Here is an 18,157-nt window from a genome sequence, read left to right as displayed (position 1 = left end):
GCAATAGATGTTCACTCAGAGTATATATAGGTATATCATGAAACATGCAATAGACGTTCACTCAGAGTATATATAGGTATATCATGAAACATGCAATAGACGTTCACTCAGAGTATATACAGGTTTATCATGAAACATGCAATAGACGTTCACTCAGAGTATATATAGGTATATCATGAAACATGCAATAGACGTTCACTCAGAGTATATATAGGTATATCATGAAACATGCAATAGACGTTCACTCAGAGTATATATAGGTATATCATGAAACATGCAATAGACGTTCACTCAGAGTATATATAGGTATATCATGAAACATGCAATAGACGTTCACTCAGAGTATATATAGGTATATCATGAAACATGCAATAGACGTTTTTGTTGTTTTTTTAAAATTCATTTGTGTTTCTTTAGTTTAACAAAATAAGGAAAAAATGTAATGGCGCTGTGTTATAAACTTCACAATAAATATAATAATACAAGTTAGGAGTAAAGCTTCAAAAGCATAAAAAGCTTTTTATTAGACCCAGCATAACTCTTTATTAAAAACAAGGGTTGTCATTTCAAAAGAAAAGTTCGTAAAAATACATTTGAAAAGTTAGTTACTCAAAAAACAAATAAAACAACAAAAAAACTATTTTATAAGTAGTAATTATAATCTAAGCAGTTAAAACGTTAAAACCAATAATTTTTTATTAAATAGAGTATTTTATTCATGGAAAGTATTGCTGTTTTAATGACAACCCAAGGCAATAATTAAAGCCCATTAAAAATTCAAAATCAAGGAATATTTAGCAAAATATTGTGTAAAATTAAGTTAACCCATAAAATATCAGTGTTCCTTATAAAAACAGCCAAATTTCAAAGCTATGTGTGGAATGGTCACATAGATTTAACGAGATACAAAATTCTTATATTTTTTGTGCGACAATATATTCCATGTGTTGAAAGCACGATGAGGACTATGTCGTCATTCCAATGTTTCCCAAAGCCAATCTCGCGTTCGCTCGTAGACCACATCTTACTTTGAAATTTTGTCTATTGCTAAATCAGGAACACTGATTTTTTATGCGTTAACTTTATTTTTTTAAATTTTGTATGAAATATTCGTTGATTTTGAGTGATTATGGTGCTTTAATTAGTTTTTACTGCACTAAAATCTCAAGTCTTTTATCAGTGGGCAAAAATACCTTCAAATACTGTCAGATGTAACATGTGTAAAAGAGCAAGAACTAAATAAGTATAGAATTTAATACATATGGTGTTTAGAGAAGCATTACGTCAGTAAGTGCTGATACTGTTTAACTTACTTAATTAATTGCTATCTGAGCTAGCTCAAATGATAAGTATTATATAGACAAAAAGTGCTTATCTTAGGTAAAAAATAGACATTTCTAATTGCTTAGCCAACAACTAATTCTGTCAGTCAGACGGTTTTACTGTATCAAAGCAAGCTGATATAATATTGTTCAAAATCTACAGTAACTAAAATAAGAATATATTCAATGTTATCAATGCTATCATCATTTCAGAAGTTAAAAAACTTTGATAACATTAGAAAATAATAATAAAAAAGCTCTTCCTTTTTTTCAGACAGTAAAATACAGTTTTGTAAATATAGTTAAACAAGTCATAGTTAGATTAAGTTAAAAGTTATACTTTACTAATCAATACTAGAAGCCACTGTTTTAACAATTTTTTTTTTTAATTTGTTTTTACAGTTAAATCTCAACCATTCAATTTCTAAGTGAAGTAATATACTACACATATTAGTAGTTTTAACCTAGAACACTTTCACGTTGACAACAGCCTCACCGGTTGCCATTGTAACTAACCTCCTCATCGTCAAGGCCATCCAGGATGTCATCCTCTGCTTCAGGGATCTGCAGCAGGGGTTTGTCTGTGTTGGGGAACATGTACTCCCACCTCGTGCAGTCTCCCAGGTCATAGCTTAGGTTCTGTAGGGGACATTTAAATTTCCATTAAATGTAGTTATAGAGTTACATAGTTTAATACTTAAAACATATTTATATTAACAAAGCCCTATCACATATATGATATTATTTACCTTCTTTTGAATAACTTCACATTTATACTGATATGTACAGGATACATTTACTTACTCAAAGGTTGTGGATATAAAAAAAAATGAGATTCAGTTTTTGCCACTATCTTGTCTCTCTTTTTACTCAATTTTTTTTTGATTGGTTACTTGGAGTTGTATTTGGCATAGATGAGACAAATCTTTTAACATATATTTCTTTGATTATAAATATGAACCCAGATCTGTCAAGGATCATTCATGTATCAGTTATGCTATTGTCTTAGGCTTTGACAGTCTCAACATAATAAATACAAAAATATGGGATGGCGAACAAAATGTGTGAAACATGATAATATGTTAGGGATAGTTTCAAAAGGGACTGCAGATGATAACACATTGAATGCAACTTGAAATTTTGAGAAAATTGTATCATTTCAAATAAATTGTCTTGAGGAATAGGCAACTTTAAAGCATCTGCTAAAGCCCTGCCTTAACATTTCTTCATTGGATAGAATGGATAGAACGCTTTGCCCCACCATAGTGCATTCCTTTAAACTCCAATAGCACTAAAAACTCCCGCTCCCAGACAATTAACGTCGTTTAACCAATTTATTTTTCCTTACTTGCATTAAAAGCCTTGGATTTAATGACGATCTCAAGTCTGCTTTATAGGAAAAAACAGTACTTGGCATATTTCAAAAGATCTTGAGATTGCTCCCAGAAGTGGCATTGAACAAAGACCACCCTGTCACAATCTAGACAGAACATCCACTTCACCAAGACAACCAACCTTGACCCCCTCAGCGCAGTCCTGCATGTTGACCCAGTAGTTGACGTGGTTCCAGACGCTCTCAATGCCCAGGTAGCTTGGGCTGTCCACAGGGTGTGAGAGGCCTGTGAAGGGTTCCACAAAGAAGCTGTCCGGTACCTCCCTCTTCCCGTGCAGGATCAGCACCCAGGAGTGCACGCGCAGGCCGTACAGCGGGTCTGGGGGCGGCTTCTCCAGCTCCTAAATATCAGCATCATATGATACTATTCATAGATACCGGTAGAGGATATTTGCTTGTTTTCAGTTGGACTAAAACTTACAATCACATGTGTTTAGTTTTTGGTGTAATCCAGCTCTATATCATCACTAGAACTTAAAATGGGGACGAATTTATTTTTTAACATTTTTTCAGCAACTGGACATATTTAGTATTCTTCGCATTTTTTTGACCATAACATGATAAGAAAGTGGCATTTGACTGAGAAAATATCTTCCAACATTTTGACACAAGACGAACCAATCATCTGGTCATTTGACTACGATGAAATTTGATTTAATCAAACCACAATATTGATATCTTCCCGATATAACAATGTCTCATCTATTTTGTATATAGCCTCAACAGGAGTTGTTAAATTAGTCAATGTTTGGAGGTAGGTCAGATGGTATGTAGGTATTACCCAAAATCAACTATAAATTACTCATTTATTTGGTAAAATATTATCAGATTCAACAAAACAAAGAATGTATTTGATACCAAGATGTACGATAGTGTACACACAAAAAGCCAAAAACAGGATTTTACAAATACTTAGCTCATGACGTCAATATTAACACATCAAATGTCAAACATCATATTAGTTCCCAAGAATTATGAGAAAATGAAAAACAGGTTACTGCCCAATTGTATAACATATAAGGCTCGGCATGAATAAACAAAGGCTTGGCAAGTTTTGCCATTCTTTTACTTTGAACCGCATACTAATGTGTTAATCAACAACTGGGCAGTAACCTGTTATTCTCTAAACACATTCACAGTTCAAAATGTACACATGGGATGAACAGTACCGTAGTTAAATGTCAAATATGAATATCCGAAATGTCATGAAAAGTTAGGATTGTTTTTTTGCAAACATTATACAGAACAAATGAGAAGAATCAATGAACTACATAAAATTATTCATTAACCATTATACATGTTTCATGGGGATTCTTGGGTGCGATGGTTGGACGGTATTTCAAACATAAAACGGTTTTTTAACCGTTTCAAAAAAAAAATGGGGGGTGAGGTGGGGGGGGGGGGTATAGTGTGAGGGTGTGGTGGTAATTTGTGAGATGATCTTAAAAAAAAAAAAAAAAAAAAAAAAAAAAAAAATGGTCGGTATTTAAAACATAAAATAATCAAAATAAATAGTTTTGTTTTTTAACCGTTTAAAAAAAATAATTTGGGGAGGGGGTGGGGTGGGGGGGGGGTATAGTGTGAGGGTGTGGTGGTCATTTGTGAGATGATCTTAAAAAAATAAAAAAAATGGGGGGGATTCGGGGGGGGGGGGGGGGGGGGGGAATTCGGGGGGGGGGGATTCGGGGGGGGGGGGGGGGAAGGGGGTGTCACGGGCGATGGTTTGGGTGGAGTCTATTGTGGTATGTCAGGTAAGAGTAGTTTTGTCAAAGTATCAATCAATTCTAATCATAAATAAAGAAGTTATGGCAATTTTAGCAAAAGTATATAATTTGACCTTGAGAGTCAAGGTCATTCAAAGGTCAAGGTAAAATTCAACTTGCCAGGTACAGTAACCTCATGATAGCATGAAAGTATTTGAAGTTTGAAAGCAATAGCCTTGATACTTAAGAAGAAAAGTGGAGTGAAACACAAAATTTAACCATATATTCAAAGTTACTAAGTCAAAAAAGGGCCATAATTCCGTAAAAATGACATCCAGAGTTATGCAACTTGTCCTTTTACTGTACCCTTATGATAGTTTGCGAGTGTTCCAAGTATGAAAGCAATATCTATGATACTTTAGGGGTAAAGTGGACCAAAACACAAAACTTAACCAAACTTTCAATTTTCTAAGTATAAAGGGCCCATAATTCCGTCCAAATGCCAGTCAGAGTTACATAGCTTTGCCTGCACAGTCCCCTTACGATAGTTAATAAGTGTTGCAAGTATGAAAGCAATAGCTTTGCAGGGGACAAAAATACCACTCGTCCGCTCGTATTGACGAGTAAAATCTCGAAAGGACGAGTGAATTTCCCTAAAGCTCTCGTCCTACAGGACGAGTGAAAAAAGCTGATGTTAAAATATGTATTTTCTGACGAGTAAGACTTGTTTTTATTAAAAAAAAATCATTTTCTTAAATCATATCTATTCCGAAAGTAGATCGCGAATGAACCGGAAATTGTAATTGTAAATTTCATACAGCAGGTGCACGTTGTTATGCGAGACTGTGTCCCCAGTAAATATTGGCTTTTTGGTGTAAACTTTGCGCGTCCATGTTGACAGGGAACCAACCTATGCATTCACTGTAAGTATTGATTTTTAAAGAATTATTTAAACGCGAAGTAGAATCTACGGTTTCAAACCAGTCTGAATTTCGTCAGAAAAATGTCTGACATACGAGCGTGCTTTAAAGTTGGCGGTAGCGATGTTCAAACGTCCGAAACGGAAAGCACGCGAGTATTAGAAAAACGGCAAACACAAAATTGTCTTCAATTATTTATTGTGTGTTCCTCATAAATAAAGTAATTTATTTCACTGCTTAACATTTATTTTGTGATCAGCTGGCATGAACAACTGAGTAAGCAGCAATTTAGCAGTGATACAAGAAACTTTATTAGTCATATCAGCCCTTTGCAATCTTCATTTCACCCATATTTTAAGGACAAGTGCATGTGTTTGCAGGACGAGTGAACATTTTAATGCACTTGTCCTGCAGGACGAGTGCAATTTAGAAATATTTTTGTCCCCTGCTTTGATACTGTAGGAATAAAGTGGACCTAAACACAAAACATAACCAAATTTTCAATTTTCTAAGTATAAAAAGGGCACATAATTCTGTCAAAATGCCAGTCAGAGTTACATTACTTTGCCTGCACAGTCCCCTTATGATAGTTAGTAAGTGTTGCAAGTATGAAAGCAATAGCTTTGATAATTAAGGAATAAAATGGACCTAAACACAAAACTTAACCAAAATTTTCAATTTTCTAAGTATAAAAAGGGCACATAATTCAGTCAAAATGCATGCCAGAGTTATCTAACTTTGCCTGCCCAGTCCCCTCATGATAGTAAGTAAGTGTACCAAGTTTGAATGCAATAGCATTAATACTTTCTGAGAAAAACTTAACCGGACGCCAACGCCGACGCAGACGCCGACGCCAAGGTGATGACAATAGCTCATAATTTTTTTTCAAAAAATAGATGAGCTAAAAATGTTATACAAAGTAACTTAAATCAGGTACCAACCCTAGCTTTTCAGCCCAGTATAGCCATTCTTAAAAAAAAGGTTTGTTTGGAATAACCTGGTGCTTAAAAAAAATAAAAAAAATATTACCAAATTCACAAGAAAGGCATTATATATATAGTTTGTGGTTGTGTTCATAATACATCTTTACAGCAACCCAATCTATCTTAGATAGCTCCTCTTTATCATGCTGTTGAAATAATCTAGCTGTCAGATAGAAACACTATTTATATTTATACTTGTAGGGAGTTTTGTGTTCAGCTTTCGATCCGCTAGAAAAAAACGAGTGAACAATATGGTGAATGTACAACGACTAGTAATCCTTGTCAAAAGCCTGGGCATAAACAATGGAAACCACATCTGTTTTGCTTCAATTAATGGCCAAATGCAACAGTGTCTGGCAGAAGATGGCAGATGATACCAGAAGGTGGCAGAAGATGGCAGAAGGATGTTTGCTTATCAACCTGACAAAGTTTTTGTACTATTTAAAGTTGTGCAGCGAGTTGACGTTTTTGTTTAGTTTGTTGAGCTTGAAAATCAAGGCAGTCTTTTTTTAGAATAATTTCCAATTTCATGTAAAGATATATATTTCATCACCTCTATTTAAAACATATATCTCTAACATAATGATGTTTATGTGCTGGTCTAAAGCTTTCAAATGTACCAAAACCACAGTTTGTATTTACTAGTACTTTTGTTGTATGTTAAGCTAAACATATAAGGGTATTTTATTCCAATTAATTGAAAGTATTTCAAAATTGAATGCCTTAAATGCGGTCTGAGATACAAGATTTATATCATATTCAATGTACTTTTTTTAAGGCCATCATTTAAAATGAGTTTGTTTTGGATATTAACTTAACCCATTAAATGAAAGTTATTTTAAACATAGGTCATTTGACTAATAGTAATTATAAATCAATTTTGAAATACTTTCAATTAATTGGAATAAAATACCCTTATATCACCAGGCAGGCGAAAGGGGCTGAAATTTAGCCCTTAATTTGCACTTACAAACCTGCATAACATCACTTAATATATTATAAATAAATGTGACATTCATATCCATGAAGCTGACCATTTTTCTTTTGATGATTTTCTGCCCTAAAACCCCTGCAAATATTTCACAAAACATAAAGTATGATCAAAGTTTGTGACATTTCTATCCGTACCGCCTGGCGTTCTTCCTCCTGAGTGCGTCTCTTGGCCTCCTCTGCTTCCTTCTCTGCCTTGGCCTTGGCAGCCTGCTTCCTCTCAAACTTGGATGCCAGGTCCTTGGGCGGCTTCACCGTGTACTTCTTCAGCTCCTTCTTCCTTTCTTCTTCCTTCACCTGCAGGAGGAAATTGTGGGATATGCAAGCCTATTGATTACTGGGATAACAAAAGCTCTGATCTGATGCTGTTATACTTATATTTTATTTTTCAATGAATGCAGAACCAATAGGAATGTTATAGCATGAAATTGATGTCTCTGTATCATAGTTCTTTATTTAATTTCACATACAACTCATGGTCTTATATATGGAAAATAAAGAAGACTGCTATGATTTGACATTGTTAAGTTTCAAAATATTATTATGTTATCAAATAAGGAAAGGAGACGTTGGTGAGACAATCATAAATATCTCAATGTCTGTTGACAAAGAAAACCTAGTACCGGCACATGCCATTTTGGTATTCTATCAAAGAGGATGGGGTATTTAAAGCCACACAATTTATTTGGCATAGTAAATTTAAGTATAAATAAGAAACATATTTTATCTATGCCAATTAGAAAATATCTGGTGCATAAAGTTACAAGGTAGAAATCTGTCTTTTTTGCGCTTTAAAACTTAAAATTAATCACGTTTGTCGAAATTGACGTATACGTCTAGAAATCCTACTTTCCGTTTTAAAAGCGGTACGGTTTGAAAAATAACAAATAACTTGCTAACTAGGCTATAGATTTAATTTTATATATGTCAATTAGAATATATCTGGTGGTAACAAGGTAGAAATCCGTCTTTTTTGCGCTTTAAAGCTTGAAAATAATCGCATTTGTCAAAATGGACGTATACATATAGAAATCCTAATTTTGGTTTTTAAAAGCTGTACTGTTTGAAAAATAATAAATAACTTGCTAACAAGGCTATAGATTTAATTTTATCTATGCGAATAAGAATATATATGGTGGTAACAAGGTAGAAATCTGTCTTTTTTGCGTTTAAAAACTTAAACATTATCGCATTCGTCGAAATGGACGTATACGTATAGAAATCCTACTTTCGGTTTTAAAAGCGATACCGTTTGAAAAATAATAAATTACTTGCTAACTAGGCTATAGATCTAAAGACAATTTTGCGTGTGTGTATTCAAGGTTTATTTTCAGGTCGCCTCTGCGTCTTCACGACTACATATAGGTACGGACCTGCAAGACAATTTTGCACACTTTCAAATTGCATCTCTATGTATTGATTAACATGTATTTCATTTCAAGGTCAGAGGCAAAGTGCAGGCTTTTTCCGCTCCATTTTGGGAATACGCCACATTGGAATTTTGGGAATTTCGCGTCGTGAAAACCCCCATTTTGGGAAAAAAATTATTCGCAAAATTGGCTCTATTGGGAAAAATTATCGCATGTAAATAGTGTTTCTTATATTTCAAAGAAGCCGTTAACTGGTAAATAACGACTATTTTGATAACTTATTATTAACATTTTACAAAGTATTATGAACATGTGAGATAAGTGCAGGTTTTTTAATCTGAATTTGGGGAAAAGGCCTGGCCTTTTTTGAGGTGAAAAAAATCGTGCGAAGCGCCGGATTTTGAGGAAAATAAGGAAAGTCTTAAATAATCATTAACATATTTTACAGTTTTTAAAACAAATTCAAGGCAATAGATGCAACACTTCCTATTTTCTACACCGGATCAGGTTAACTTATATATTAAAAGGAAAAAAAAAATTTTTTTTTTTTTTTTTTTTTTTTTTGGAATTGGGAATTTTTTTTTTCAATTGGGAAAAAAACAACCAGATTTGCATTGGGAATGGGGCCGAATTTCGGACCCGTGGCATAGGGCGGAAAAAGCCTGAAGTGTGTGGCTTTAATAACAAAATAATTATCTTTAAATGATTGTTATAACAGAAATCAAAATCTTGGATCTTTAACTGTTGAGACTGCAAGAAAATTTTCCTAACCTGCAGGAACAAGAAACCGTCTGAGACAGGTGATGCTCCCCAAAGTTTTTTTTGTCACAATATTGCACTATATATTCAGATACAAGGAAACGTCTTGAGGGCACAGTAGTTGGGGGGACATAGGGCCATAACTCTATGAAAAATCATCCGACCAGAACCTGCTGATAATATGCACTTCTCCTCTTGGTAGTGAAGCTTCCCATAAAGTTTCATTGAATTTCGGTCGTTAGTTGCTGAGAAATAGCCCGGACAAGAATTCGACTATATGTACAGTTAATGGAAAATTTCAAAGGGCCATAACTCTGTGACAAATCATCCGACCAGAACCAGCTTATAATATGCATATCTCCTCTTGGTAGTGAAGCTTCCCATAAAGTTTCATTGAATTCTGGTCATTAGTTGCTGAGAAATAGCCCGGACAAGAATTGCACTATATGTACAGTTAATGGAAAATTTCAAAGGGCCATTACTCTGTAAAAAATCATCCGCCCAGAACCCGCTGAAAATATGCACATCTCCTCTTGGTAGTACAGCTTCCCATAAAGTTTCATTGAATTCCGGTCATTAGTTGCTGAGAAATAGCCCGGACAAAAATTGTGCACGAACGGACAAATTAAATTAACTTTGTGCGTACTATCATAAATACAAGTTGAACAATATTTCAACTTCTCAAGCAGTTTTTATGTAAACAATGTAACGATCTCGAAGATCACTTTCATTTCTTACTCGAATGTCCAGTTTTTAATAGCCTCAGACAACAATATATACATAGATATTATGATTGATTTCTAAGTTTCTTACATTTCAAGAATTTCCATGGCTACCAGTCAAATTGACACCAGTTACCGATGTTGTGTATTAGTCCATACAGAGTGTCATGGAGTTTATGGCTATTTGGCTGTTGAAATGTGCCTTATCTGTGGATATATCACAGTTGATTATTGCAGACACAGTATGGTTTCAGAGATAAGAGTTTAGCCCAAGCCCAATTATATAAAAAAAAACATCATGAAATGTATTACTATCAGACCAGTGCTACGGCTTAGCTAACCAAGGGGTACCGCTCCATGTCCCACTCTGCCAACTTGGACCTACACCATGCTATTGTTTTGATTATCATGTGATTATAAGGGAAGTTGTATTTATCAATGAATTAATATAAGTGTTCACACTGAAACTCTTTTAATATTTCTGGAAACAATGTTTTAAATTAAAATTGATGTAATTAGACATATTAACATTCCTTCCTAATCAGAAACCTGTACATGTATCCGTTTTAATTTTTTATTATTAACCAGTGCTTTGTGTAATCAATTCATATTCAACAAGCTTGTACTGTAGAATAACAATCAAAAAAGTATTTTTTCCCCCGACACGTGCATGAAACACAGTTATGTATTTACTAATCCGTGTTCCTAACAAGATGATTGTCTTGAGCATCGACAAAATTAACCCCACTGTTCGAGTTAGAATCATAAAAAATCTGACAGACTGTCGCTAAATTCTGACTCATACATGTACGGTTGAACGGAAAACTCATCATAATCTCTATCATATTCAATTTTCCATCAATTTTTCTAACTAAAGTTTTGAGAGATAATAGCTTTATAAAGCCGGTACGTTATTGAGAGCATGAACAATGGAAGATATGTGACTTCACTTCCGGTTTGAATGAAAATGGCGAGTACATCGGAATGTGTGAAAAATCGTGACTTTGTTCTATTCGTTCTCGCTAATAACACCGTAATTGAAATGAAGTGAGGTGCGAAATAGTTTAGATATGCACTCAATTCAATAAATAAATGTGTTTCACCGGTTTTTAAAATCGCGGCACTTGATCTTTCAATTAACGTCACTGCTTCTAGAGATTTACATTCTGGTACTGAGAATCTTTGTGAATGGGTGATAATAAACACTAACAGCTGATCTGTGCCCAGTTTTCAACATACATGTACTACTCTCAAACTTAAAAATAAAAAAATAAAAAAATATATGTTTCAAGTTTGAAAACATACCGATTGTAGGACATAAGCCCCCCAGGACAAAACCCCCCCAATGAAAAAATGAACATTTGGACAATTGCCCCCCAGTAGAAATGACGGTTAGGATATAAGCCCCCCAGTGCTTATTTTGCATCTGGATATTTGCCCCCCAATGCTTATTTTAGAAGTGGACATTAGCCCCCCAGTGCTAATATCATATGTTGTTTCCATTAGACTAGTATATCTCTGTATTTGGATTCAGTATTATTTCATATCTCCTAAATATATAATCATAGAAACTTGGATCATTATAATTCGAAATAAAAAAGGTCCAGAAACTCACTTCAATTGCCTAATCTTAGGTAAAACAAACATCTTAAAGAATTTGAATTGTTTTTTGATAAATCAATCAAAAGGATTATCAGCTTGTTAAAGGTGTGACATGTGGCTTTGAAAATATACTTGTTAATGAAAATTAAAGGCTTCTGTATTTAATCAATAAAAAGGATTAAAAGGTGGTGATAATTGGACATGATTATCTGCTCAATCGAGTAATGTCATTTAGAATTAGGCACTGGGGGGCAAATGTCCACGTCTAAAATAAGCACTGGGGGGCAAATGTCCAGATGCAAAATAAGCGCTGGGGGGCTTATATTCTATCTGTCATTTCTACTGGGGGGCAATTGTCCAAATGTTCATTTTTTCATTGGGGGGGTTTTGTCCTGGGGGGCTTATGTCTGGAAAATACCCAAACATACCAGCTACAAATGGTGCTTATATAATAAATAAATGGTTATAAAAGAAGAATTGTGTATTTCTCTTTGTTAACCCATGTCAAATCGACATGTATTGTGCTATAAGGACATACACATTTTAAGAATATTCTTTATTTTTAAATATAAGTCTAAAAATATGGGCCCAGAGAACGAGTGTTTATAGCTGTATAACATGCAACGCAATTGTAAAATAATGTGAGTAAAGATGCACAATTGCTAAGAATCACATTACCTCTTCCTTTTTCTTCATGAGCGGGCATATCTCCCGTGACTCATCAGCCAGACAGACCTCCCTGGTGGCATATCCACTTACTACGTATGCATCATACCCGGCCCCTATGAGCAGTGAACACAGCAGTGTGCTGTACTCAAAACAGTTGCCCTTCTGACGCTTCAGTACAGTCGTTGGGGACAGCAGTCGCTTAGGCTGAACATACAGAGAATACTGGGTGATCATTGATTACAGATATATTAAGTTTATAGAGAATACTGGGTGATTATTGATTACAGATACATTAAGTTTATAGAGAATACTGGGTGATTATTGATTACAGATACATTAAGTTTATAGAGAATACTGAGTGATTATTGATTACAGATACATTAAGTTTATAGAGAATACTGGATTATTGATTACAGATACATTAAGTTTATAGAGAATACTGGGTGATTATTGATTACAGATACATTAAGTTTATAGAGAATACTGGGTGATTATTGATTACAGATACATTAAGTTTATAGAGAATACTGGGTGATTATTGATTACAGATACATTAAGTTTATAGAGAATACTGGGTGATTATTGATTACAGATACATTAAGTTTATAGAGAATACTGGGTGATTATTGATTACAGATACATTAAGTTTATAGAGAATACTGGGTGATCATTGATTGCAGATACATTAAGTTTATAGAGAATACTGGGTGATTATTGATTACAGATACATTAAGTTTATAGAGAATACTGGGTGATTATTGATTACAGATACATTAAGTTTATAGAGAATACTGGGTGATTATTGATTACAGATACATTAAGTTTATAGAGAATACTGGGTGATCATTGATTGCAGATACATTAAGTTTATAGAGAATACTGGGTGATTATTGATTACAGATACATTAAGTTTATAGAGAATACTGGGTGATTATTGATTACAGATACATTAAGTTTATAGAGAATACTGGGTGATTATTGATTACAGATACATTAAGTTTATAGAGAATACTGGGTGATTATTGATTACAGATACATTAAGTTTATAGAGAATACTGGGTGATTATTGATTACAGATACATTAAGTTTACAGAGAATACTGGGTGATCATTGATTGCAGATACATTAAGTTTACAGAGAATACTGGGTGATCATTGATTGCAGATACATTAAGTTTACAGAGAATACTGGGTGATTATTGATTACAGATACATTAAGTTTATAGAGAATACTGGGTGATTATTGATTACAGATACATTAAGTTTACAGAGAATACTCGGTGATTATTGATTACAGATACATTAAGTTTATAGAGAATACTGGGTGATTATTGATTACAGATACATTAAGTTTATAGAGAATACTGGGTGATTATTGATTACAGATACATTAAGTTTACAGAGAATACTGGGTGATCATTGATTGCAGATACATTAAGTTTATTAAGCGAGGCTTTGAAATCCTTAACCACACGCCTTGTTATGGATTTGTTCAGTTTTTTCTGAATCCTTATTCAGTATAAAATTTAAAATGAATGCTCAAAATTTACTTCATGAAATACTTTAATTTTATATTAATAGAATATTGAAGCTTGACGTACAAAAATATATTTCTATATATAACAATGATCGCAAATCCCAATTATTAGATTCCTTGGATATTCTGTTTTACAACCACTTATTCCAGAGCAAACTATTAGTTGATGCTGTAAATGCTAACCAGACTGGTGCTTAAAGACTGCATCAAATAACAAGATATAAGATAGACCTTTGAGATAGCAAATTGCTTGGCTATATAAACAAAACTAATACAGTTTGTTTTGATAAGGGATAAGTAATATTTTCTGTGTACTAGATCTTTAATTGGTGATAGTTTGACAGGAGGTCTGAAATAGGCTCATTACCTATCATTGAATGAAAGTCTTTACACAATGTTTTATTATTATTATTATTATGACAAAATACTTTTTAATGATCTTGGGTATAAACAATTGACATATAGATGCAAGCCTTTCCAATAGATATGTTAGCACAAAAGGCAAGGACCAACGCAAGCAATTGGTTAACTTGTTCTGTCATTAATTGGTTTATTGATTCACAACAATTACAAGCATTTCCAGCATTTTGCTGAAAATCTCTTTCAAAGCAATCACAAGATATTTATTTGTATGACTCCTGCCCATATCTAGAGGCCACAGACTGTAATTGTGATACTCACCAGTTCAAAAGGGGGCTCAAGTGTCTCAAAGTTAAGAAAGTCTGCCACAAACTCAGCGGCCCCATCCCAGTTATACAACTCTTTGTACTCGAGCTGAGTAGGTCGGATAGTGGTGCAGACAAATTTCTGTTGGAAATGATTTCAAATTAAGCTAAATGTTTTATAACATAAATGTGAAATGATTGCAAATGCAGAAAATACAAATGATTATTGGAATACAGGTACAAGAGTTTTCTATAAATTCTGTGAAATTATTGAAAATGTAGATGACCCGATTGATAATATCTCCATGTGGATTTAAAACCCAGAAACATGTTGACAGCATATATGTGAAATTATTTCAATTACAGAATACAGAGCATGTCACATGATTACAATTTTAGAGAAGAGAACTATCCTTCATATGTTTTTTCTGTTTAAAGATTAAATTAAATTTTATCTTTGATTAACATGTTTCTCAATGAATGTACATGGGATAAATTAATAAATAGGATTAAAATTATCATGTTGCAGCCTCAGAGATTTTAAAAGGTATTGCAATTATTTATGATGTACAAAATATGATTTTCTATGGATTTTTTTTACCTCTGTGAAGCATTCATTAACAGGGTTTAACAAGAGTGGCTTCCGATCGCGGTAAAGATGAACGTATTGCCTTCTGAAGTTTTCTGCAAACTGGAGAACCAAGTTTTCGTTTGGAAGATTTTCTTTATAAGATGATGGGAATTCTGCAGGGTCAAATGTTTCTTTTGGAGTTCTGAAAGCAAAAAATATTAATATTAAGGTAACTATTTATAACAAGAGGACCCTGGTGATTATTGAACACTCACCTGAAATATTGTAGCTCAATGGTATAATAATCAAGGCCCCTGGTTTGGGGCTACTTGTGACAACAGGGGCATAATTTGAACATATCTTGATATGTAAATCTATATAAAACATTTCCCATCACCATATAGAGTGTGATCAATGTGACCCTATAAAAGGCATAATTTGAGTAATTTAAGTTACTTGAGGATATATACTTCATATATGTTCAGCCATAAACGGGCAATCAAAATTTAAGTAGGTCTTTTTGTTATTTTGTCATTCATAAAAACTTACACAATAAAAAACCAGTTGTGATTGTGAAAGGAACTGTATGTTTTCTTTGTTTAAATAGTTTGTTCTACAAAAGAGCTTTTAAATTATAAGCAAATATGTGTAATGTCATGTAAGGCGAGAGAAAAAGCTTGGTGCATTGATTTCTGAATAAAAACATTTAAGCACAAAAACAATAAGTCATAAAACTTTGAGATCTTGACTATTGTATGAACTTTTTGTAGCACTTTACAACTAACTTTTGCATCCTTAGCGCAAATTATGAAAAGTTATTATATCATGTTTTAACAACAGAAACCATGACACATAAATTAAACGATAACTGTTTAGATTGATCAATCTTAAACTGTGGCCCTCCAAATTGAAAGCAGTTGATTTGACTGTTAATTGAAATTGGTTACAAATGACTTCTCATACCACAACAGTGTCACACACATGCTAGACAAATTAGGGTGGCGTTCACTTGAGAACAGAAGGTATGACTCCCGGCTACTGATGTTCTATAAAATTGTCCACGGACTGGTTGCTGTACCAATGCCTCCCTACGTCACTCCTCCGACCCGGCTCACTAGACATCTGCACCCTCTTTCATTCAGACAAATCCCCACTCCAAGCAACTACTATAAATTTTCCTTCTATCCAGCCACTATTGTCCTATGGAACTCTCTACCAGCCAATATTGTACAGGCATCTACCCTGGACCAGTTTAGGCAGGGGGTGACCAAACTAGACCACAGTTTCTAAGCAGGTTGGCTGTTTTTAACCTTTTATCTGTATATTTCTTCTTTTAACTAACACTATCGCCTTTGTTTCTATGTCTCACAAATACATTATGTATTACTTTTTATCTCCTATACACTTCTTCCTTAATTTCCTAGCGCTGACACGCGCCTGCTTGTAATGCTAATTGTTGCCGACTAGCAGTATATATAGATATAGATAGCAGTGCTCCAGCTAGCAATAAATAGAGGGGCGCTGCGCCCCTCTAAAATTTGCCCACTTAAAAAGCGCCCCTCTATTTTCCTGTCAAATGCCCTTTTGATCTCTAAATTCCTGTTTTCAGGCCGTATAAATCGCCATAAACATCGACATGAATACACAGATAACACCCTTATATGACTGCCTGGGGTGTATTAAGTCAACACATTGTTAACTAATAAGCCCCAAGGGCATGGTTTGTTATCAGATCACTAATTAGCCTTTTGTTGCAGACGATAGTAACATGCTGTGAAAGATTATCTCTGAGGTCACGCTTGGTTAGGCACAATCACACTGAAATAAAACTCCGCACTATTGATTTTTTTAAACCTCTGAATTTCTGGCTGTATTTTTTTGTTTGGAAAAATAGTGAATTTTAAGTCAAAATACCTATTAACATTTGAAAATTAATCATCTTTTTTTAATGCGAATATGCGGTTATTTTTAAGTCCCAAATTACGGAAAGGAAACATATTTGTGTTTGGATTTTATTTCTGAACTTTTAAACACTGTCTGTCCTCCATCATGATGAATTTTAAAATGAATAAGGGCAGACAGTTGTTATTTCAACAAATAAAGAACTTGTTTGGAAGGAGGATTTATCACTCTGCAAGTAAAATGTAATGTTGATATTGTCATATATTTTCGCGACATAACAAAACTGTCAACGTTGTTGACATTAGTTGAAATAACGTGTTGTGAAATAAATATATCCTGTTATTAACAATAACAATGTTTCATTTTAATCTCCAGACTGGATGCTACTTCATGGTGACATTGATCATTGTTTAGACTTTAAATTTGTCAATATCGATTTTTGTTTTAATAAATATTATTATTGTGGACAAACATTGGCTCAAAGTTATTTAAAGCAACGAATTTAAGTAGTGACAGTCATAACGTTTTTTTGATCCAGTGAAACCCCTGAATTTATTTCCTATTGTCTTCATTTCATTTTCTTCTAAAAGGCCACTGATGCTGAAACTGAAACCTGAAAGATTAACATGCAGTTCAATGACGATAGGTGATAAAAAAATACATCAAAATTCCCCCCCCCCCACACACCGTAAAGAAATATGATATCTATATATCTCTAATGCGTGTAGTCGGATGCTAGCCCAAGTCGGTTAGGAAATTGGCTACTAAGTTGTTTTCCTTAGCGCCAATGTAGATAGTAATATGTTTATTGTAATTTCATTACACAAAATGAGGAACAGCATACAATTGGTTAAGTCATCCAATGCACTAGTGTTTGCAATTAATAAGTATATAGTATAACCAAAGTATATACTTAAGTATATGTATAACCAAATGCCCTATTTTCCAAAATTACGCGTGAAATGTGCCCTTTTTGGGGAAGCTCCCCTCTATTTTGAAAAGCTGGCTGGAGCACTGGATAGATAGACCTCTTCAAATAAAAATAGGTAA

General features: G+C 33.9%; 1 protein-coding gene across 1 annotated transcript in view; it reads right to left on the bottom strand.

The window, feature by feature from the left end:
- The window catches only part of LOC127873808 (dynein regulatory complex subunit 7-like), a 39,353-nt gene that overhangs the window by 17,237 nt on the left and 3,959 nt on the right, over nt 1–18,157 (bottom strand). Inside the window, 6 exon segments of the mRNA XM_052417802.1 lie at nt 1,839–1,961; nt 2,838–3,056; nt 7,450–7,608; nt 12,443–12,637; nt 14,651–14,776; nt 15,236–15,407. Coding sequence (XP_052273762.1) covers nt 1,839–1,961; nt 2,838–3,056; nt 7,450–7,608; nt 12,443–12,637; nt 14,651–14,776; nt 15,236–15,407 — 994 coding nt within the window.

Source organism: Dreissena polymorpha, chromosome 3 (genome assembly GCF_020536995.1).
Source record: "Dreissena polymorpha isolate Duluth1 chromosome 3, UMN_Dpol_1.0, whole genome shotgun sequence".
Taxonomy (NCBI): Eukaryota; Metazoa; Mollusca; class Bivalvia; order Myida; family Dreissenidae; genus Dreissena; species Dreissena polymorpha.
This window is presented reverse-complemented; position numbering and strand designations above follow the sequence as displayed.